Source organism: Pipra filicauda, unplaced genomic scaffold (assembly GCF_003945595.2).
Source record: "Pipra filicauda isolate LSUMZ 115617 unplaced genomic scaffold, ASM394559v2 scaffold123_size2130275_pilon, whole genome shotgun sequence".
In the NCBI taxonomy this organism is placed as follows: domain Eukaryota; kingdom Metazoa; phylum Chordata; class Aves; order Passeriformes; family Pipridae; genus Pipra; species Pipra filicauda.
In genome coordinates this window covers 421,277-445,402 of record NW_024103696.1, presented here as the reverse complement: position 1 = coordinate 445,402, position 24,126 = coordinate 421,277, and the positions used below count along the sequence as shown (strand labels likewise).

Genomic DNA, 24,126 nt, shown 5'->3' with positions numbered 1-24,126 from the left:
AAAAATTAGAATAAACAAACTGAAAACCTCAAGCTCCTAACAGAAAAATGTAAAGGTTTCAGTCTACCTAGAAACTACCTCAGTTCTGCTATTTTCTGTGACTAAATTTCGCTCATATATTGAGTCTATATATTGACAAACCATTATAAAAGTATTACCTATGTTCCAGATTTTCAGGTAAGAAACTCCATCCATGAAAATTAAAGTAAAATGTCCACAGAGTGATTAATCTTAAATTTTAACATGTCTATAATGTAACAACTTCAAGAATAACTTTATTGTTTTCTCTCTGGCCAAATATCAAAACGACTGTTTATCATAAATTTAATGAGTGTTAATAGGATAGGGTCAAAAACTCAAATATACAAGGAGTGGTATACTGGAATACAATGCCTCTTCTATTTAATTTAAATCATTTTTCCAATATGAATCTAATTTTTAATCACATTATGTGCAGCCCTATTACAATTTATGTCAGCCATCTTGTTCCATTACACATATTCCTTGAGGTTTTTACCTAGTCTAAATTTCTACATGCCATTCATCACTCACTTCTTCAACCTGTAAAATTCCTAAAGTTCACAATTATTTTCAACCTCAAAAGTGGATGTTAAACCCATCTGCACCCCACTGGCACAGTATTCTTTGTGTGTCCTTTCTCATATTTTGTCTTGTTTTCAGAACGGCCGAGGGCATCTTATACAGCATTTAGACTTCAGTGATCCCACTTAAACACATGGCAAGGAGCTGAAAACAGGAATAACTGTAGACTATGCAAATGAAACATGGGCTTTCTTGTCTCTATAGCATTTTCACAAAGAAACGGAAAATAATGGTGTAAGTCTAGAACTTGGGACCACATCACACACACTCTTTTCTATAGCATACAAACCAAACATAATATTTGCACACTTAGATATAAAGACAAAAAGGTTCCTTGAAGTACTACTTTAATAACTTATGAGTTTTTGAAACCTCAGAAATAGTTTTTGACTTTTCTTCACTACATTTAGTAGTAAGAATCCTTCATATTAATATTTAAGGTGTAAAAATCTTCTTCATATACTAAACATATTACTTACTGGAAGTCCACGAGCACCTGGCAGTCCTGGCTCACCCTTTAAAAGACAAAAAAATCAGTTTTTCAAGAGTCATTAGCCAGAAAGTTTTGTAAAAAACATACAGGAAAATGTTGTTATCTTTGGGGGATCTTTTCTATATTTAGTGGACATAGTCTGCAAGTATTATTCACTTCATTAATGCTATGTTGGTTTCAGTAAGACTTGATACAAAGGAAATACTTTCTCAGTATTAAAAAGATACAGCCTCAGGGCTTTTGTTTCCCCTACCCCAAAAAAATTCAAACATGCTGGTTTCTGATCACTCTGACTTCTGATCTATATTTCATTTGTATGATTGCTGATGAGGTCAGGTTTCACTGCATATTACAGTTACATAATTACAATACAAGACTAAAAGAGCTTCACTACTACCGAAAATGCTCAGCCTTAATGTCACCAATGTAATATCACCATTCCTTGCTGCTGACTGGGGGAATGGAAGCTGCTTTGTACTGTGTGAAAAGGGCCTGTACTCTATAGATATTTTAATATTGTCAGAAAGACTGCAGCATATTATTAGTTGCATAGAAACAAACAGAAATCCTGCTTTAAAAAAATCCATAATTTCATGCATCATTTTGTTCTTACCTTCTGTCCTTTTGGTCCTGGAGCTCCACGTGAGCCATCAGGTCCTGTGAATCCCTTTGGAAGTAGTGCATACAGTGTTAATGCAAGGGTTATGTGGTTTTCTTAATTACAACAGAAAACATTCTAAAACATAGAATAATGAAGCTATTAAATGAAATAAGTAACTGCAGGAGACTTACAATTCAAATATCTACATGTACAGATAGAATTGCACAAGTTCAAAATACTAGCTTCTGGTGACAAACATTAATGCCAGTGACATGTGTCTTCAAAAATGATTCAGTTAAATCATTATTAAATAAAACATGATCTCACATAGTCTTATTTCCTCTCAATGGGAGATTGGTGAATTTAGTTCATGGCTCAGCTTAAAAACCAAAAACTGTGTTTTCCATTTCAAGTAAACTGTTCATTAACAACACACACACATAAAAAAAAGTCAACAAAGCTACCAGGCCAGATTTAAAGCTAGTCCTTGAACCCACTTGTCTTTCTGGATAAAATCAAAAAGCAACCATGGTATTATAACTCCAAATTCATTTAGAGTTCTTTTGTTTGTTTTTGTTTCCAATTTTATAGCCAGTTTACATGGCTTAGGAACTTCCAGATATCCATAAGAGTTTTTCTTCTATGTTTGTCTGATACTTTTCCATTTTGCTACACTTCCACTTTTTTTGGTACACTTCCAGCAGTTCAGTGTTCACACAATTGTTCTGACAATTTGCTTTTGAAAGCTTACATGATCATTACAGGCAATTACTGTACAGTATCTTTTCACAGCCTATTAAACTTGACACTGAAATAACTCATGAAATAAAATGAGATTTAAAAAGTCAGAACTGCCTCACCAATTAAATACAAAAGGTACTATAAATCTAAAATCCCAGTTAAAAGTTAAATGCATGGTAGGAGTACAGTAAGGTCCCATGTTTTGTCTTCAAGTGAAAATAAAAAAGGCTCAACATTTCAGAAGACTGTATTCATTCATCTACTAATACAAGGGAATATGCAAGTGTGAACAAATATCAAAAGCTGAGCTAAGTTTAGTGTGTTCTGTTTCATCTGATTGTGTTCCCATGAATTTTGGCAAGGAAAATAAAACTATGCCTAAAGTGAGTATTGTAAGAGGCAATGATTTCTAAAGATCTGCTTATGGGTTTTTGTAACCAGCTACAAATGGCTTATGGGCCTGTATTGTTTTCAGGAAAAAATGAAGTGGTATGAGATCCCACTCACAAAGCCCATTTGCTCTTACAGATATGAAATCTGAACAGTTTAATTAAAGACTGTTCCAGATCCACGTCCACTAAATCTCTTCTCAAAAACAAATTAAATTTCAGCTCTAACAGCACTGCAACTTTAAATAGGCTTTTTCATTTTTATAATTTGTAATACTCTCTAATATGCTAGTTTATTGTATATAATCTATATTTTTGATGTGTTAAATGTTAAAAGCATACTTCCGCATATGTAAATTAAACATAAGCTTGCCCACTTCCTGGCATAAGATCGAAGTACTAATGCAACAATCTCGTTTCATAGCAAGAAATTCTTTCCAATACTGCTCTCAAGAGAGAGAAATATGAAGAGTTTCCCAAATCTGTTTGAAAGTTTTTTATTGCCACAAATTTATTCAAGAGATACGACCTAACAGGCCACCAACACTAGATGATGTTGAAACTTTGATCCATATTATTTTCCACAGAGACAGGAAGATGTATCAGCAGATCCTCCTCATGCCCTTGCTGCTCTGCCCTGCTACCAGAGGCAGCTTCCAGAGGCAGCAGGATGTTTCCCCACCACAGCACTGCTGCCCAGTGCCCTCTCCAGAGCAGAGTGGCATCACCGACAGCCCTTGTGCTGCTTCTCAGCTGCTGCCCTGGCAGTGCTCAGCCCAGCTGTGCTCCTCTGAAAGGGCATCTTTAGCTTGGAGAAAAGCTCCTCTCCCACCACAAGCACCTCTCGCAGTCAGTAGCAGCTATGAGGAAGACAGAGAACTCAAAAGGAAATCATACTTCTCTGGAAATAGACTAAACTCAAGTATTTTTCCTTAAAAAAAAAAAAAAGACAAATTTCCAGAAAATCAAGTTTACTCACATCAGCTCCCGGCTCTCCAGGCAACCCAGGGGATCCTGGTTTGCCTGCATCCCCATCTGGACCCTTCAGGATTTAAATGAACAGTTAAGCATGTTTCAGAGAGGGAAACACAAACAAAACTCAAAACATCTTCTCCCAAAGGAGCAAATGCAAAGTAGCTGAAATCACTTACCGGTGGACCAGGGGGGCCACTTGGACCTCTCTCTCCCTAATAAGATATGAAAAGGAAGGTATTAGCCAGAACTACAGCAAGCTTTTATGGTCCTTCAGGAAAAACACCAATTTACAGATTATCAGAAATAGTCCTGAACTGATTCTTATTGTAGAAAATTAATATTAAATCCGCATGACCTCTATTACAATCCAGCAGAAACTTCGGGCAGGACTCAAGAGAAAATGCATAACAGTGCCTATCAGGAATAATGCCACGAATCCTTATCATGATACAGCATGAGTGATTCTCCATAATCCCTTTTGAGATTAGATTTATAAAACTCCTACACCCCATCCAAGGCAGATAATCACAGCATATGATGCTGATTACATAAAATAAATAATCCTGAATTTTTCACATAATCTCAAAGGCCACTTCCTCCCCTACTCCAGTCGACTACAGAATATGAAACCCATCAATTCTTATGTGTACGTGCAGCCAAATTCACGCTTCTTGGGGTCAAATGCTGACAGACAACAGAGGTACAACTCGAGGCATTTCCTATTTCCAAGGCAGGACACTTACATCAATGCCATCAATACCAGGAACTCCTGGTGGCCCTGGTGGACCCGGGGGGCCTGGTGGACCAGGGGGGCCTCTCTGACAAAGAGTAAAAAGAAAGAGAAATTAGAGCCTGGCAAACCACCGAGCCAGTCTGGGGAGACTGGCATAATGAGAGGCTACAGGTTAGTCAGGGGCTTACAGCTGTGATGAGGAGCTGTGTCCTCACTCCATGTATATCACAGGCCCTATATCCCATTTTGGCTGCCACTGCCATGACTAGGAACACTTCCCCCAGGAGTGGAATGGGGAAGGTGCTAAACCGCACTCCCTGGGCCCAGCCACCCTCCTGTGCCCCACAATGCTGGCAGGACCAGGGTAAGGCGAGGAGGGCTCAGCTCCCCACCAAGCAGGATCTGAATGCCACATGGCAATGACAGGGTGACAGAAATAAAAGTGATCTTTGCCAATCAAACACCAAAATTCACTATGCTACTCTAATTACTCATTCAGCCAACACAAAGGAGACAGTCCTCCTGAGAGTTCGTGCTAGCAAAGAAAATTTAGAAAAACCTTTTCCCTATTTCACTGAGAGGCTCAGCAGCTTCCCCTGGTTCCTGAGGATTACATTAGCATCTACAGAGGCGCTTTCTCAAAGCCCCAGGCTCCCGAGGGGAGGCGGCAGGCGCCACCAACTTGCGGAAACCCAGGGAAAGGCTTTTTACACGTCTCCGTGCCTATAATGGGGGACTCTGTTTTCTTTGGAGCGAGCTCTGCCCGCGGCCCCACAACGGGGCTCTGTGAGCAGGAGGCTGGCCCGAGCCCTGAGTGTGGCCCCTTGCTCCCCCCAGTGCTACTGCTCTGGACACCTTTCCTCCGCACACCAGTCTTCCCAGAAATAATCCGTCCAGCGGTAGTTTTACGTGGAGCTCAAGCCCCGCCATGCCACCAAGCACCTGCCCGATGCCCACCAGGCAGCACACACACACACACCCCCGCGGGTCGGCAGTAGGGTATGGCAGAGTGGCCTTCAGTCTCTCCGCGTCTGAACCCCGAGCGCCGCCCTTTACCTCCCACTTACCTCGATTACCGTCTGGCTTATCTGCAAGGGAGAAGAACAAAAGTCAAAGTCAGAATGAGCTTACTTGAGCCAGGCAGAGGCAAAGCGCCTGCAGGTAGAGCCCCAGGGGCAGGATGCGCCGCAGAGCCCGGGCCATGGATGGAGGGAGCAGCCTGTGGCTGCCGGGGCGGGCGAAAGGTGAACCAGCTGCAGCCCCTCCCGGCTGCTGCCCGGCCCTGGGGAGGGTCGCGGGGATTGGAGGAACGCTGGCGGCCGGGAAGTGGAGGACTGAGTGCCAGCGGCACTTTAACCCTTTGCCCTGCCGCTGTTGCTTGGGGATCGACCCTCGCTGTCTCCCGCGGGCTCCCCGGGAACTGGGGCAGCTGCGGAGAGCCGGCCGCGACAGTCCCCCCGCCTGCGAGGCACAGAGCCCAGCGGTGTCCCAGCCAAGCAGCAGGTGAGGGGCGGGGAAGGAAGCAAGTCACGGAAGGGTTAAAATGAGGCCGCTGTTGCTGCTCTGGGGGGTTGGATTTCTAAAGGCACCAAATTCCAGGCAGGTGTGGTAAAAAAGAGCATCTCCGGCCAGGAAGCGTGACAAAGAGCGAGGCTCCTTTGGGCTGCAGCGGCGGACAGGGAAGGACAAGACAGGACAGAACAGGGCAAGGCAGGACAGGTCTCTCACCCGGGCTGGCAGCTCTCCGCAGCCTTCGCGCTGGGGCCGCAAGGGGTCGCAGTGAATCACCATCCACTGGATTTCGAACTGGCAAAGGAGATAAAGATCATGTTAATTCGGGTCGGAGGGTCACGCTGGCGGAGGGTGTAAGGGGAGGAATACTGGCACACCACGGCGAGTTTCAAACGGTGGGTGTTCAATGACAATAGCTACAGGTGTGTACGGGAGAGCTGGGCCCGAAGCAGTGCATTACCGAACCCCTAGCTGCAGAGGTCTTTTAAACAGCAGCGGAGGGATTTAAGGAGAAGGGAAGATTCATCAGGTGTAATTTTTTACATATTCCTTATAAACACTGGCATTTTTCCTCACACTGCATGGTCAAAGAATCACAGAATACAGAGTTGGAAGTCCAAGTTTTCCTCTAAGTGGATAGTTGTGCCCATGGAGAATGGTAGGTCCAAGGATGGAAATCTGGTCCAAGTGTGAGAAGTTCAAAAAGCAGGTTTATAGGCACACTGGCGACAGACTGAAATTGAGTAATATACTTGTGTAAAATTTCATGTCTTCTTTGAATACTTGTATTTGCTGCTGGAAAACGACACAGGATTAAGCCAAACCTCTTCTCAGAAGCTGCAACTGAAATTCACTTGATGTGCTGTATAGATTAAAAAACAAACCCTGTGCTAAAAGTTATGGAATCACTCAAACATAAAACTTCAAAAGTATATCCATTGATATATAATGCATCACATGGAATCTTAAGTACCAGAAGCACATTAAATGGTGCATATTCATTGTATCTAAGTTTTTAAGTCTTGCATTGTTTTCCCTTCACATCACACATAGTATCAGCCTGGCTTATGAACACTGAGTGGTTTATCCAGAGATTTTTCAGTTTTTCAGATTTTTCAGATTTTTCACTTTGAGGCTTCTATTCCTTTCTTTTTATTATGGAGGGCTGAGGAGTTGGGGAGAAAGAGATGTTTTGGTTTTGGTTTTACTTTGTACAACATAAATCAGTCTTTTTCATGCAAGTGTTCTATTTTTTCTGAGAAGCAGAAAATAGAAGTGAGTGTCCAGGGGCTTTCAGTTCTCATTTCTTTTCCTCTCTAGGTCTTTCTTCCTATTCCACGAGCTAAAGTAGCTCCCCACTGTCACTAGCACAATATTATGTCTTCATGCTTCCTGGCTGCATTCTGTACTCCCTGTGGGATATCTAATTGCACTCTTCAGTCCCAACCCATAAATGATGCAGAAGGCAGACTGGCCACCATCCTTACATTGACTTAGTTGCTTACTGACTGCTAGAGCCAGTAAATGCTCTGAGTCTGAAGTCCTTTAAAATCTCTGCAAGACACCACATATCCAAAAACTGAAAAGTTGCCGCTTTTCTTTTTTTTTTGGCTTTCACCTTCATCACTTCAGTACTGCCACTCCTGAAATCCTCTTTATCACATCTCTGGTGTTCTGTTTACTTGGCAGTCATCACGGTTTCCAGAGTGCTGAGACTAGAGCACAATGGAAGCAGTTGTTTCTTTTACCTATTATCTGACACGACCATCTCTGAGTCAATTCTCTCCCTCCTTTATCCACTTCTCATTTTCAAACTTTTCGTAGTTCTTAATAATAGCCATATACATATAAAAGAACTGAATATATACTAATACTAATTAATACTACAAGGCAGCCATACAATAATAAAAATAAGAGAGTATCTGGAGTCTGAGGACAAGGACTCATAAAAAGACATCAAAATGGGATCAAATGATACCTATATGTACATCTGGATTCTGAGTCCTGAGTCTCTACATTATTCACCTCCAAAGCTTACTTGAAGAGGGAAAGAGATCTATAACTGGCTCTAAAGCAGTTTATAAACTATTTATGATTAAACTAATAATCTATTTCTTATTTAAATTAAGTTATACATGGTTTTAAATGACAGAATTTCTAATTTTTCTATTTGACTGTTTAATATGAAATTAAAGTTATAATAAATAATATTAATATTGATAAATCATCCACTCTGTGGATGTAATGTGAAATTGTGTCATTCTACACTTCTTTTCTTAGAATGCTTCCCTCATTCATGACAGCAAATGAGCAGGGCTGTGGAAATGGTTCCCTTTCTGCAGAAACCATAAGTTTGGCAGTAAATGGAGTGAAAAGTGGTAAAAAAAGAAAGGACAGCTTTTGGAAAAGACAGACAAATGTCATTGAATGAGCCTGGTTTTGCTTCATGATTCTTATATAGTGCTGACAAATTATTTAAATCAAAATAGCCTTATTAGGTAACATTCTGCATGGGCCAGGAGGAGGGAATTGGACGTCTGAAAGGAAGCATTGGATACAGTTTTGCAAAAAAGCTGATCAGTAGCAACTGTTACTGAAATCAATGGTCTGGAGTTGTGCTAAAACAGTACAAAATCTGTAAACACTGAAAAAAATTATTTAAGACATACCACCAGCAGGCAATATACGCATCAGCACATTCTGCAGGGTTTTTTTTTGGTGAAGATAATCTTCATAAAAGGGAAGGGGAGGTACTTTGATGGTGTTTGTCTTCCCAAGTCACCGTTATGGGCAATGAAGCCCTGCTTTCCTGGGGATGGCTGAAAACCTGCCTGCCCACGGAAATGGTGAATTAATTCCTTGGTTTACTTTGCTTGTATGCATGGCTTTAGCTTTACCTATTACACTGTCTTTATCTCAACCCATGAGTTTTCTCACTTTTATAATTCTCTCCCCAACCTCACCATGGGGTTGAGGGAGCAAGCGGCTCTGTTGGGCTGAGTTGCTATCTGAGGTTAAACCACAACAGATGTTTAAGACTCATGGGTCAATATTGCTGACATATTTTCCAGGTTTCCTACAGGATTTCTGTTTCATCTTAATTTCTTGGTCAGCACAGATATAATTAAATTAGCTGTGTCTGTCTGTTCGCTCTTTTGTCCTCTTAAATTCTATGGAAATGCCTGCAAATGTCCACAGCTTTTCACATCTCCGTATCAACTACATAATTCAGTTGTCTTATTAGTGCTTTAGATGAGAGATGTGAAAGTTAAGTAAGATGTAAATGAGACCTAAATATATAGAGTAGTATTTTCAGTATAGCATTAGTCACAGGGATGCATTTAGCAGTACCGTAGGCTTTAAGGAAAACCATGACTCTCAGAGCACAGTTTTAGGTCTCTTCTGGGAGAACTGGCTCCTTGTACCCCACTGGGCTATTGTTGGCTTGGTGATGATTCAGGGGAAGACATCCCTTCAGGGGAAATACAACTCAGCTAAGCAATTTTCAGGTGGAAGTTTTCTACAATTTTTTGTCAAGGATATCTATGTTTCTTCTAAGAGAGGCCTGCTATCAACTGTTTGTACATTTGTTAAGTGACTGAGAATAAACTATATGTATTTAAACACATCTCATTCTAGAGCTATTTTAAATGAGTTTTATCCATTTTTCTACATCTCTATAATAGGTTTTAGAGCTTCAGTTTTCTTGCATCTTTTTTCAAAACCTTCGAACAGTACAGCCAATTCTGCCATTGTTTGACTTTCCACTGCCAAGGGTTCAGCCTTATGGATGTGAGATTTCACAAGGTGAAAAAAAAACCAAACTGAGACGTGACTTTTTACAGTTCATGAACACAATCTGTTCTGTGGTGTAAATTAATCCCTGTTCAGCAAATATTGATAAGCAACTTCCTCTTAGACAATACAAGTCATGTAGCTGCCCTTAATTTTTCAATGCCCTAGAAGCATTAAATGTTGATCAAATAATGACCAAGGGTCACTTCCAGCAAAGTGTTTAGTGTCTAATACAACATAATCATGTTAATGCCTCTGAAATCACAGAAACTAAGGCAATTATATCATCTCACAGCAATTATACTTTGAGCAGTAAGAAATTAATTCCCCTACTTTCCTATAAAAAACATGTGATTTAGGAAGTAAGTTCCTTTCAGTTTTAAATCTCACGTTGCTCAGAATTTATAGTGGATTATTTGAATTACTTTTATATAAAAAAAGCTATTTTCTTTTTTTATCAAAAAAAAAAAAGGATAAAAGGCATCTGTAAACCTGTATAAAATTTGCCTTCTGTAAAATATGCCAGAAATCCTGGAGTAAATCTTTGTAAAGGCTCAATGTTAAGATGCAGTTTCTAATGGAACTATATCTATTGCTCTCCCAGGCAGTCATGGCAACAACAAGCAATAAAGAATCTCTTTTAAAATTATATGTATTACAGTGAACCTATAAGAAGTAGACCTCTTCTGCAAGATAAAGAGAGTACTCACGGAATGCTGGAAAAAAAAGAATAGGAAACACATAATTTATGTCTGTGTAATATCATCAGAAGTAATATAGTTTAACAATGCCTGGAAGTAAATTAGAAATTGTACCTGGAGCATATTAAATACCCAAGACTGTTGAGATGTTTAAACTGACTGTAGTCAAGCAAGATAAAGGATAAGCCTAGAATATCCCCAAGCACAGATTCATTTAGTCAATTTAAAGAAAAACAAAGTGCAGAGGCTAAAACAGAACTTTCTGCAATATAAACAGACATTTTAAAATTAGTAGTCCATCAGATTATGTAATTTCTTTATCATAATTTCAAAGCATATGGTCTTCCTAAATCTCCATTTTTATAATATCAGATTGGACCACTACCATTGTAATTTCTGGCTTCACAGTACAGGCCATGCAATTCAATCTGGTGAGTCTAATGTCAAACCCACAGTTCTGTCTGAAATAAAGTATATTTTTAGACATCCAGACTCAGTTTAAGAATATAGCTTGACTAACTTTCTTCCCTGACAATTTGTTTCAGTACTTCATTATTCTTTTTGTCAAAAAGTGTGCATCATAATCCTGTTTTAAGGCTTTAATATTTTATTTTTTTCATAAAATACACCACATATGACTGAATCTTCCCAGAAACATGCTAAAAGTATAAATAAATATTTTCTGCAAGAAGTGGTGAATTGTAAAATTTAGTTAATTCCATTTTGTTCTTTCACTCTTGAAGATGTCCTATAGTTAACATAGCTTCACACGAGTGCCTAATTATGTACATTCTTAAACACAGACAAAGCAGAACTTAATGCTAGACACATTTCCCCACGAGATGCCTGAAGAGCTTTGGGTAATCAGTGTTCCTCATTTGTATACCTTGCTGTAAAGAGCAAGTCTCTGCAAAACACAGGCTGGAGAGGAAAGGGGATCAAATTTAAAATTCCTCTCCTGTTTTTCCTGAAGTCTTTAATCATAGCCAAAAGTCACCCAGAGCACCAACAGGGAAGGGAGAAAAGCCCAGTTCTTGACAAGGTGACCTTAATACCTCATCTCTCTCTTCATTTGTAAGCTGCCATTTCTAATTACTACTTCAATCAGGCAAAAGGAATCCTCCTCATTTTTAAAGGAATTACTCTTGTCTAACTTGAGGGCCTGGTTTGCTGTAGCATTGTATACTAGCTGTTGTAAAACTATTACATTAACACCTATTGCTTTCTGGGCATTTAATCTAAATATATTTCCAAATAAGAAAACAATATTGACATAGATTTTTTTTCATCCTAGTAACATGCATAGAATATGCGTAATGTTTTCATCATCCCACGCATCCATTCATCCACCAGTATCACAGAGCAGTTAGCAAAGCTAAGATACATATGCAGCTAATGAGCACATTATCAGCTCCAGCTCATTACTTTTGAATCATATTTTCAAAGACTAACTTTTTGTTTTCAGCAGAAATAGTATAACCTTTCAGCTATTGATATTTGCTAATCCACATTTATAGCAACATCCTAAATAGCTCCTTTCAGACACCTGGAGAAGCTTTCTGTCAGCATTCTTCAAGTAAAACTGGTTTCAGTGCAATGCAGTACAGTAATTGTACACACAGAGGTGATGAGACATGAGATGCCTCTCTTGTTGCAATGTTTTCCCTTTCAGGTTTACACAATGCTGATTAACCTGTATCCACGTTTTTTTGCAAACAGCATGAAATATAGTTAAAAATTATGTCTCACTTCACTCTTGTTATTTCAAAGTTGTTGCAAAACTTAAGTATAGGGATGTGGAAAATGGTTACAATTTATTAAGTATCTGGTTCTTTTTTACCATTCAACTTGTTTTGAAATGAATACTCTATTGATATAAAAGGAATCTTGGAGAATGAAGAGGATAATATACAGAACTTTGCGAAGTTTTATGGGGTTTTTTTCAACTGTGTTTTGAAACTATTTTCTTCTAAACTAAAAGTGAATCCAGAAATAGCCTTTCCAAAGTCCTAAGTGTCATTTAGTGCCACAGTAGGAGAAACTTGTCACATCATTCAGCATAAAGTGCAGTATAATTCATCAGCTGAAAAAACACTAGCTGAGAAAACACTTTCATGCATGTCTGAAAGGCAAAATTCAGATTCTACAAATATCTTTCTGTCAGAAATTACAGGCATGTCATTTTTATGTGCGTTATATTAATTGTTTATCTCAGAAACTAAATCAGATAATCAAATAAAAAAATCCTGAGGTTTTCATATTGAGTTTTCTTTGCTGAAGAGCACAAATATTTCCACAATTAGACTGAGCTTAAGTGTCTACTACAATGCACAGGGAAAGGTAAATATCTAACAAAGGGATTCACAGCAGCCATGATATGGGAATGGAATGCCCTGAGCTAGCCAGGAGAAGGTATTGTGGAAATGGGTAGGCATTATGTCTAAGCTATTCTGGGCCCTTTGCTTGGATTGGATCTAGTCTCTAATGCTACCCTTATTCCTCGTAGGATTTATAAACAAAAACCTTCTTTGAGAGTGCACCATCTACACCAGGTCAGTCTTTTTCAAAAAACTCAAGCTACTAAATATTAGAAGCAACCGCTAACACAGTCATACTAGGAAGGACAATGATTACAGCAGTCTCCTGAAGTATAAGGTACTTATTATAATCTCTGATTTAGGACTGAGGTTTAAACATAGGTCTCTTATTTCCTTCTAAGTGGCTCAAAAAGGACCTCCATCAATCTCCCTTACAGGAGTTAATCCCTTTGCATTAATGATCTAAAATATTTATTCTGCCAGAGACACATTTAATTGCCTCTAGCTGATGGTTGGTGCATGCATATGAGAGGGGTCCCAGTTCTTGCTCAATAAATGTTTTACTCTCTTTGGTGTGAGGTACAGCCCACAAATCCATGTCCTTAAACTTCCTTCTAGTTCGCACTCCACACATGAATGCCCAGCTGGTACATCCAGACAGAGTATAATCCATTGGAAGAAGTGTGGATGTCTGAAAATTTTCATTATTGAGACATAGACATAATCTGGGTCATCTCTTAATTTACACGGTATAAATATATGCGTGAAAAATTCAAAAAGCAAAGCTAGTACTTACCTGCCAAGGAGTTGTTATTTTCTGCCATTTCTGCTTTCAGAAATCATTTGAAGATGCATTCCACACACAAAAAAAAAAAACCAAACATTTGATGCAAAACACTTTTTTGCAGTAATAGAAGGTTTGGGAACTTACCGGCACTGAAATTTCAGGATTATTTTTAAGTTTTCCAAGCACAGCAAAGCCATCAATGCTGATTTTCCCTTTTGGTTTTATGCTTAAGGATTCTATTTTAACACAGTCAATAAAGAGTGTGACACTGTTTGCTTCCACAATTATCATAAGCTTGTGCCACTGAGAGTCAAACAAGAAAGGCAAATGCAAAAATGACGCCGTTTGTAGTCTTCCATCTGCTCCTTTATAAGAAAACTCAACACTTTTCATTTGACCGTTAAGATTCACTCCAACTTGTTCTTTTCCTGAAAAGTCCTGAATCTGCCAAATAGTCCAGTATTTCTGAAGTGTGGCCCCAGTCATCCGAAAAGTAGTTAGAAAGGAATATTCGTCAGGCAATCCGTTGGAATATATAGCACTGTGTAGGATAAAAATACAGTAGAATTGTTGTGTATTTGTTCTGAAAAGCTCCACATATCACCACAGAGTAATGAGAAACCATTACTCAATGAAGCCATATTTCAACCATGCTTGTATCAATGTTCTTCTGCATGCAGAGTCTCAAAACAGGGTGTCTTTTTGAGTCATTACTGTTGCTAATTGTAGAAGGAACTGATTCAGAAATGCAGGTTCTTCCAACGTTGCACAATGTTTATGATAAGCCTTTTAAGTTTAATGGATGGACTCCTACTTCAGATTTAGAAAGTATATCCTACAATTATCCTATTTCCCGCTATTAGACATATTAAATCGGTCAACACAGTGTGACTTTATAACTGCCCAGGTAGATAGTCAGTGCAGATCTGATTTGATTTTGATAAGAATGTCTTTTGCAAATGTGTTTTCTTGTTCAGCCTGCCAATAACCCTTTTGTTAATGTATTAGCTATCTCTTCAACAGAAATCATTCAACAAATCATTCATTAACAAATATAGGCATGGTGAGAACCCACACTAAAAATGTATTATGTCCTGTGACATTCAACCACAAGACTACAAGTAGAAGGGACAGATTGGCCACATATAAAACACCTCATTTTTTTTGCAATTCCTATAATGTGAGATTTGGAAACACAGGTAGGACTGGCTGTGTCACTGTGCAAAATAGTAACGTCATTTTTTATCTCACATATATCACTGAATCTAGTAGAATATTTAAGAAATATGCCTTTTCCTATTCCATGGATCATAAAACTGTAGTGTCATATCCAGTTGATATCAATACAGTATTTGCCATCTATCCACATTTAAGAAGAAGTTGTATTTCAGTAAGTTTCTTAAGTATGAAGATATGTAGAGCTATTTTGTCCCAACATTCATTAGAACAACTTCTCAGACAAGTAGGCATTTTGAATAAAGATAATATTTGACTGGCAGATCAATCCTGTCTTAGCAGCTATTTAGAGAGCATTAGTGAACCTTGGAATTTAGGGTAAGAGGGAAAAAACCAGGAAAATGGAATACATTAATTCTCTTTCTGTATGCTTGATGACTACTGATTTAGAAAGAATACTTCCAGAGGCAATCTCCCTAATTTGTAGTTAATGTCCCAAGCTGTAGTACAGCTTTATTCCAGCAGACAGCGGCACAGCCTCAGCAGATTTCAGCGAGATCAGGGCGAGCCTGGCAGCGGCAGCAGTGGCTTCACCTTAGGAATAAACTACCCACACTGCTGATGTTTCTCCTTTTTCCCTCGAGCCTTTACATACACATGAAAGCTAGTAGATAAGAAAGTGGAATGTTTAGCTGGAAAATTAGCTCATTATACAAGGTGTGGAGATATACAAAGTTGAAGAGGGGTCTCATTGCCCATACCTTTAATCTGTGGTTTGCTCTGAATTGTGTCTCTGTTGACTGTGGATGAAGTAGTCAATCTCAGCTGGTTTTGTTTGATACGATTTTACCTACTTTATTGGCTCTTGCCATCTCAAATGCAAATGTCAGTGTGTGGACATTGTACCTTTTCCCCTGTTCTGAGCACTTTGCAGTGTTTACTACTGTCCCCTATCCCTCCTTGTGTTAGGCTTCTAGCTTATGCAACATGCTTATATATTCTTTCTGCTCTAAGAAGATACTTCCTATCCCTATCCAGACACACATTCACTCTTACTAAGCTGCTGATCCAGTTCGACATGTCTTTTACAGCCCTTTGTATCCTTCCTCTGTAATATCTCTTAAACAAGTATTTCAATCTCCTCTACTGCTAAAACCTTAGCTCAGCTGAGTCATTTATCTCTTCAGTTGCTGAATCCCCTGTTTGTTCTACAGAAGAGCTGATTTTACTACTACCACACTGAAGGCAATATTGTTAGGCAATTTTTAAATAGCCTTGGTGTGACATTCCACTTTCTCTATTAAGTTCAGTGACTTCTGGGGATCTGATACACAGAGCTCCACAGCTAAAAGAAGCAGTACTAGTTCCAGACCCACTGTGGAGAGGTTTTCATTCTTCCACTGCACTGATAAGTTTTGCTGTCATGACAATACTGGTTAAACTATCACACACATTTTCATCCCACCTCAGCTGATAAAACTATACTGTAAAAAAAAAACAACCTAACAAAACAAAACAACCAAAGAAACAAAAAAAAAAGTAAGTAAACATACTTTTTGATTAGAAGATTGTTTATACCAGATTGGCAAATGAATTTTTTGCACCATATTTAGCTATATACTTTCCAAGATATTATTCTTTTTTTGGACATTAAAATAAAAAAGAAATATGTTAACTTTTTCAAGAAATATACAAAGAGAAGTTGTGTAAGAGCTTCTGACAGTGGTAAGAAAAAGTTAAATTATAAGAAATTTATATAAAGAAATAAAGATAAAAACTCAGTGCACAAACATGGATAATTATTTACATTTTAAAAACCTTTTAATAATCAACCAGAAGAACTGCTGCCTTTAAAGACTCAGTATCAGTAACATGACTCAACATAATGAAGCATGACCCATCACCAGAAAGGTACTCTGCAGGGGACTGCTACTGTGTAAGATTTATACCTATAATTCTACAAGTAAAGTAGAGGCAGATTCTCATCTCAGTTACTCCAACGGTAACGATCCTTTCATGGTTTCAGTGTATTTCAGAATGCAGTTCTTCTCAAACCCTGTAATCATTATACAGGCAAAACCCTTCTGAAGACAGCATTTTAAAATAGTAAATATTTGTAGTCCATGGCAAATTTAGCATGATATTTAAATAAACAATTGTAGACAAGTTATGCCTCCATCTCACTGCAAAGTGAAGAGTAATGGGCTCTGTAATCTTATCAAACAGCTGATAGCTATATAAGCACTCAAATTATTTTGGTAAATTATTTTTAACATACATGTTACCAATTTCATTAATTTATGGGGGGGAATTTAGCAAATATAAATTTAGATTCAAGTAAATGAGCAAAGGAAGAATTAATATAGAAAAATATTTCAAGCACAAAGGCCAGCTTCATTCCTGACCCATTTCCTATCCAGTTAAAATTGCCAGGGATATAAACCATCAGAACCTTTTTTTTTTTATCTAGTTTTGTATCTTAAGTTTGTAAGAAATCATTCTAGTCCTGCTTTCCTTGTGTACTCAGACTATTATTAACTGCTTTAAACATATACAAAGTCAAATCAATTTTTTATCAGATATTTGAATATTTGCTCTTTTTTTTTAAAATACCTGGGAGTGGGAAGTTTGAAACATTTGTAATTAATCTAGGGGAACTTCTGAAACACTATTATTTTCTTTTAATCTTTTTCATAAATACCTAAGACTTTTATTAATCCTGCAGTTTGAGCGCTTACAGGGAAGATTTCCTTGAGATTTCAAAGCTAAGTCTACCGAGGCATCAATACAACCAAGGTAAGTCATCTGGCTAGGTGATGGAAACCCTGAGCCATCCCTCTGACTTCAAGATTCATCAGGAGCAGAGTACATTAAAAGGTTAACTATGTACCTATATAAATTCTACGAAGTAACTGCTTATTTTATTAAATTTGTTTCTTTCAGAGTTAATTCCTTGGGTGAGCTCCGTTGCCCACTGAGTTAACTTACTGCTTGCTAAAATGTTAGAATTTTAGAAATGTTAGCACAACTCACTGGAGGTGGCTGTAGGAATTGCTCTGGCCAACCTCATGATGATGCAGTACCATGTACCCTGGGTTGGGGGTTCCTTTGCTCAATCTGGAGACACTTGTGTCTGCATCCCCTCATTCTGCCTGCTATCACAGCTGACCTGGCAGGCACTCCCTGGCAGCCATTGAACAAGCAATAAAAATAAAACTTAACTCAGCACTTTTAAAAAGCATCTGTCCTAAGTCATTTGCCAGAAGTCATTTGTTAGGGCTCATTACTCTCAGCTGAACTTTATTCTTCAGAAACATCCAGTTCTGAGCTAATTATTTCTTTTATGAGCTAATTAGCTTCTTAGCTGCATTTTGTCTTTTCCTTTTCAATGTCATCATCAATATCTGTGTTGGATACCTTACTTGTAATGTAAAGTGAAAAGAACCTGAAGAACTTTGGTGGCTGGATGAAGTAAAGCCAGACCTTCAGGCATATGCATTTGAGGAGTATTACTTCACAGAGAAGCATTGTTCCCAAAGGGAAAAAAAAAGGCCAGAAAATCAGCCTACCAAATTCTCTGGATGTTCCAAACTTACTGATACAGTTTTATAAAATTCCAATTTTCACTTTATAATTTCTTATCATAATGTGTTTGTCATCTCACCTGTCAAAGTTGCCTACAGTACACCACTACCTCAAATATAAACACTGCTGAGAAAGCAGCTTCAATTTTTATGTTGCTCTGCTTTCTAGTGAGTTGAGGATTCAGGCAAACAGGTATAATTTCTGGATTCGTAGGCTACCTTCATGTAAATTAATTCACTAGGCCTAGGAGTGTTCTCTGATATTAAGTTCAGATGGCATGAAAAATTTTAAACCTGCTTACTTCCAAAATATATCGACTACGTGCAACCTGTGCGTTGGGAATGATCTGGGGCCTATACTAGCCATCAAGCTGTGCCCAGGAATTGTTTAAGAAGTGCTTATCAGTCTGCACCCAAACCATGCCGTGGTCTTTTATTTTAACAGTGTAGATGATCAAGGAGGGACCTTGTGATGTCACAGTTGCATTTGTGAAGCTGAAGGTTTAAGATTTCTTCCAATGCATAAAGAAAACAAGCCCTTTTCCCACACATAGAGATGTATCATGAACATATTTTTTTAAGTTTTCAATTAAAGATAAACACAATTATTATCCAAATAACCAGTATTAATTTTGTGCTTACTAACTGGTGGACACTTACAACATGTGCACAGATCAAATTGAAAAATGATGAGTTCACTAAGTCCAGAGACAAAAGGTATGAGTAATGGCAGTTCCACACTAAGTTATTACACACACTTATTACACAAACAACACTGTATTGATTCTTCAGTAGATTTTATGCTAGAAGAAACACTGGCCAATAGAATTTCTTTGGATGATGGGAGAAGCTAAGTTAAGACTTGTATGCAATCATTTCTGTTCATTGTGTGATATACTTCTGCACCTTGGCAAAAATGCTAAGCAGCAAAAGTACCAAGCTACAAATCAGTAGCATTTTAAGAGAGCTCTGTGAGCTTTTCAAGGCATTAGCTGTTGTTTCAGCAAAGGCTGAATCAATACACAGAGCCATGTCCATTCAATTGACCTTTCATTCCCACACCACTGTAGCATGGGCTTATCTGCCTCAGTATAATCATCATGTGTTAGTCTAAAAAGTTATTTTACAATTGCCAACCTGTTTATTGAGGGTCCCTCCCCAGTGCTCCTACAGCACTTAGGCTGTATCAGCCATCCAGCTCGGGAAAACCATGTTGGCCATTTTTTCAAAACTGACTCTAGTTTTGCCTCCCGCACCTCTTGGCTCAGCAGGAGCGCACAGAGCCGGAGGCAGGGACCGAAGGATGACACCCTCCGTGTGAGCGCCCGGATACAGCTATGGTGGGTTTAGCACCGCGGGCACGGACAGCTCCGCAGTGGTGCGGGCGGCTCTGCCCTGTCCTGCCCTTCCGTTCCTTCCCCTCCTGTCCCCTTCTCCTCCTCTCCCCTCTCCTCCCCTTTCCCTCCTTTCCCTCTCGTCCTCTCCCTTCCCTCCCCGGCGCCGTGGGGTGCAGCTGCTGCCCGCTGGTACCCCGGGAAATATCTATTTTATCGTTAAATAATCTAGTTGTGAATAAAGGGCAGAGAGGGGTGGCTGGAGGGAAATGCAGGAGTTCAGGGCTGCTGTGATGCCTGGGTTGAGAAAACCAGAGATATACCCATGCCGTTAAAGAGGCTCAACCCTTCTTGACATGTTCTATATAATTTGCTAACCCCTATAATGCTGCTCAGGGTTATATCCCAAATTCACACGAAAAAAAACCCCATCCACATTATAAAGATTGTGTGGAGGGTTCTGGTCTTAAAAAAAATTGCTCAAAACAACTAAGGTGTGACTCTCCTGCGCTGTTAGCCTCAGCTGCTTACTGCCAAGTTCACTTCTTCTGAGTCAGCTTACTGAGAGGGGCACACTGTAAATAACTGGAGCAGAGCAGCAAGCTCGGGCTCAGTGACAGAGGAACAGCAGACTGATGCACTAGAGCACAGTCAGGGCTCAAGCCTTAATCCATTCCCTGGCCCAACGAGTCCAGTGGCAGGAGTCAGCTCAGATGCCATAGTGTATCAACAGAACTGGTATAGGCTTGGTCATGGATAACTTTTTTATATCAAGCACACATCTCACTAGAGCCATCTATCGCAATAAGTCTAACCTTTCTTAAAAATGAAACATTACTGCTTTGATATCTCAATTTGTTTCTGAGTTCAAAATCTGAGAATCTCCACCTTTTAGTGAAATGATGATCCCATTTGCTGTCTGTGTTTGAATTCACATTCGTGCACTAGCAGCCTTGATTTGTGTCTGGGATTGAAAGCAGTCATGAGTAAAATGTAACTAATCACTTAAGCTCTAAATTAGCTTAACCTGGCGGCTACGAAGGTAGAAGCCAGGAGGACTGCAGCAAGCAGAAGTTGTCAGTGATAGCTGGAGTAAGACAGAAACACTTCACACCCCAATTATTCCTAGCTGAAACAGTAGTCACATTAACGGTCTTGCCAGTTAATTGCTAAGTAAAGGCATTCTTAATTACATAAGGTGCTGGAGCAGAATCCAGACTTGCCTAAATTTGGCAAAGACAACTCTACCCTGCTGTACTGTCTCTATTCCTTCACCAGCAGCAAGTCTAGCCTGTAAAGCACAAACACAATTAGATTCCTAAATTCTGGTTCCTATCACCACTTGACTGTGACATGCTAAATAATAATTTTCAACTTTTATAGATTAAGTGACCGTAAATTGGTTGTTTACCAGTTATCCAAACAAACAAAAACATCTTGCCAGAGAATCAGTCAGCTGTTATCCTACCTCATCTCTGCAATCCTTACGTGATCAGATTGATCCTTTGTGTCAATGTTTTGAGAAAACTTTTCTCCCTGTCCTCCTGTTATTTTTTCTTTGCCTCCCTTTCGCTTTTCGAGTCATCAGCAACTTTGACGTTACTTTCTAGAGGTGAATCCCTTACTATCGGCAAATCTGGAGGCACTCTGAGCACTGTCATTGGTCAGAGGAAAGTGGAAGTCCCTGAAATCATTGCTACATATTCAGTCTGGTCTGGTGGCAGATATGAAAAAAAAAAATTGAATTTCTCTTTCCCCTTTCAAAAGCTTTTCAAATTAGGTGATCTAGTGGGAGGGATCTAGGTCTGACGGGAGGTTCTACCCCTTAAACAATAAGATTGCAAAATATCTGTATTTTAAAGCCAAACAACAAAGGCATTACCTGGTTGGTATCCTGAAGTCTACATTGGGTCCTAATTTATAGGCCACTTGTAGAGAAGTGGAGCCCACTACTCTCTCAATAACTCCTTGGGAAGCAGCTTTTTCTATTTGGAACTGAGAAATCAGGTCAAAGCCTACAAGAAAAAACATGCATATCCAAAATGTAACTTTCATTTTAATTTAATTAGAGAATTGTGCAGTCACAGGGCTGAATATAACCTGATAAAGTTTTCTGAACAGCAGCTTTTTCCTGAAAAAGTCAGGATGCTACTTGCCTGGTAAGTCATCTTGACCAATCCTGATTGTTGGGCAGAGCTCAGTTCTGTGACTGGCACCCAGAATGACTGGTAGTCCTGCAAAACAAGATGAATTTATTAACCATGTGCCTGCACATTTCCTCAGAACATCTTAGAAAATTAAGTGAAGTAACTGTATGATTATTATTAATTAAATAAATATCTAAATAATAATGTTTACAAGTATATAATAATTTAAACTGTACTCAGAGAAGTGAGAGGTCTAAGAAAATAAGCATCTGTTTTTAGAGAGCTCCATATTTAACTTGATTGATTATTTGATTTATTTTTTTTAAGCCTTTAAATGAGAATGTTATAATAATTCTTCTCTTGCAGAACTGTGGAGAAATAGTAGTAGTAACATAAGAAGTCCTGCTGTGTAAGGAGTTTTGGTTTGGAACTTTTGGTGGTTTAAGCAAAAAAAATGCCGGTTACCTAAGTCAACACTCTCCTAGTCCCAAGGAAACTTAAACAAAGTTTATGCCAACTACAGATGTTGTTGGGAAACAGTTGGCAACTTTTCCAGCCTCTCTAGTATTCCAGGTCTTCCCACCTTTCTTTGTGCCACATTTGATCACTCATGAAATACAAGGTGGAGGCAAGAAGAACTTACAGACCTTTTTCGTTTACCCAAAAAAGAACATAGAAGAAATTTGTTTGAGGAAACTAAATTTGAACATCTAATTTTTCAGAATATTATTTGTCAAAAAGCCTTGTAATGAGCATAAGACCTGCTTGATTCCCCTAATTTAAGGAAGGAGAAAGAAAAAATAAACATTTGTTTGAAGAGTTTAAGAGCCATGTACAAGTCCAGTATCAAGTCAATCTGGAAAATGTTAGTAAAGTGGATAGGGAAGAATGAAGAGTGGGAGTTGGAAGGAGATGCATTTCTAACCTACAGAGAGCCTCTTGTGTGCTGCAAAGGCTCAACCCTAAATGTGGGTTTCCTTCTGACAACATAGGCTTAAAGAGAACATTCAGGTTGACATGTTACACCATAGAAAAGACCTCATTCTATATTATTTAATGAGACATATGGCTGACATCCAGCCATTTACATTTTATGCCCAACAAATAAAGTATAACCAGTTTATTGACACATGTAGCAGAAGAATATCTAACTAGAAGCACTGAAAGACAGGGGAAGGTTTGTGTCCTGTATCTACCACCTATATCCAGATTTTAATCCATACCTTAAAAATACATCTTATAGCAAGTTTAAAACCAAACACATAGCTCTCGCTTTTCCCCCTCTTTTTCATATGCATCCTTCCATACATACATCCATACATACACATAGACAGTTCTCCCTTTGTGTGACGGCTGGCAAGAGAGGATTTTTATTTTGAATAAACACAGAACATTCTTCTGACATTCAAAATTACAGAAAGATGAAATGTGGATAAATTCTGTCTCCTTACTTGATTGGTGCTGGATGGTTGCTGAGATGAAAGACCACAAAAAACTACACACGTAAAAGAAAGCTGTAATTTTCCTGTGAACAGAAAGAAAACTCAAGTATGAATCTATAGTTTCTGACAGATTCTGTTATTAAATTTCTCCTCCAAGCCATGCACAATAAATGTATAAAAAAAAAGTTAAGGATTTACTAACAGATTTGACAATTTCTTTGACAAGAAGATTTCTTTACATGAGAACTTTTTATTTTTGCCTTATAATAAAACATGTCAATAAAGTTCTTTCTATTGGCAGTTCCTTCATATAATGCTTTCATAAAACCAAACAACAAAGACAGCAGCTGGCAAGGACAGCTTTGACTGTTCTAATCTCTTATTTACAGATGTCTGTAAATCCCACTTGTTCTCTTACCAGTGTCTTTTCATCTTCACTGCTGGCTTTGTTCACTTCTCTCATGTGAATACACGGTGTATATTGTCACACTCCCTGCTTCCCTCTCATTAGTCCCACAGAGGAGTGCAGCAGTGGGTGCAGACAGCTCCTCCTGTCCCTCGCAGAACCCAGCAGAGAGGGAGGTCCAGGCTGCTGGGGCGGTTTTAATCTTGCCAAGGGAAGGAGGTGGAGGCTGGACAGACATGTGTCCTGGTGGGCTCTGAAGGCAGATCTCTGGAAGCAGTTGAATATAAAGAAACCAAAAGAGCAAATGAAAGGCTACTGCTTTCACCAGCGTTAGAGCAGGGAGATTAGGAAAATGTGAATTCTGCAATGCCATTCTCTGAATGGTGGGG

General features: G+C 38.9%; 1 protein-coding gene across 1 annotated transcript in view; it reads right to left on the bottom strand.

Moving 5' to 3' along the window:
• The window catches only part of COL9A1 (collagen type IX alpha 1 chain), a 66,164-nt gene extending 42,383 nt beyond the window's left edge, over positions 1-23,781 (bottom strand). The window contains exons 1-12 of the mRNA XM_027713254.2: positions 23,750-23,781; positions 23,341-23,414; positions 21,899-21,976; positions 21,625-21,757; positions 13,793-14,189; positions 6,264-6,341; positions 5,603-5,623; positions 4,546-4,620; positions 3,979-4,014; positions 3,807-3,869; positions 1,710-1,763; positions 1,083-1,118 (exon numbers count right to left, since the gene is read on the bottom strand). Coding sequence (XP_027569055.2) covers positions 1,083-1,118; positions 1,710-1,763; positions 3,807-3,869; positions 3,979-4,014; positions 4,546-4,620; positions 5,603-5,623; positions 6,264-6,341; positions 13,793-14,189; positions 21,625-21,757; positions 21,899-21,976; positions 23,341-23,414; positions 23,750-23,763 — 1,059 coding nt within the window. The 5' untranslated portion in view covers positions 23,764-23,781. The remainder of the gene's footprint in view (positions 1-1,082; positions 1,119-1,709; positions 1,764-3,806; positions 3,870-3,978; positions 4,015-4,545; positions 4,621-5,602; positions 5,624-6,263; positions 6,342-13,792; positions 14,190-21,624; positions 21,758-21,898; positions 21,977-23,340; positions 23,415-23,749) is intronic.
• Positions 23,782-24,126: the final 345 nt, after the last annotated feature.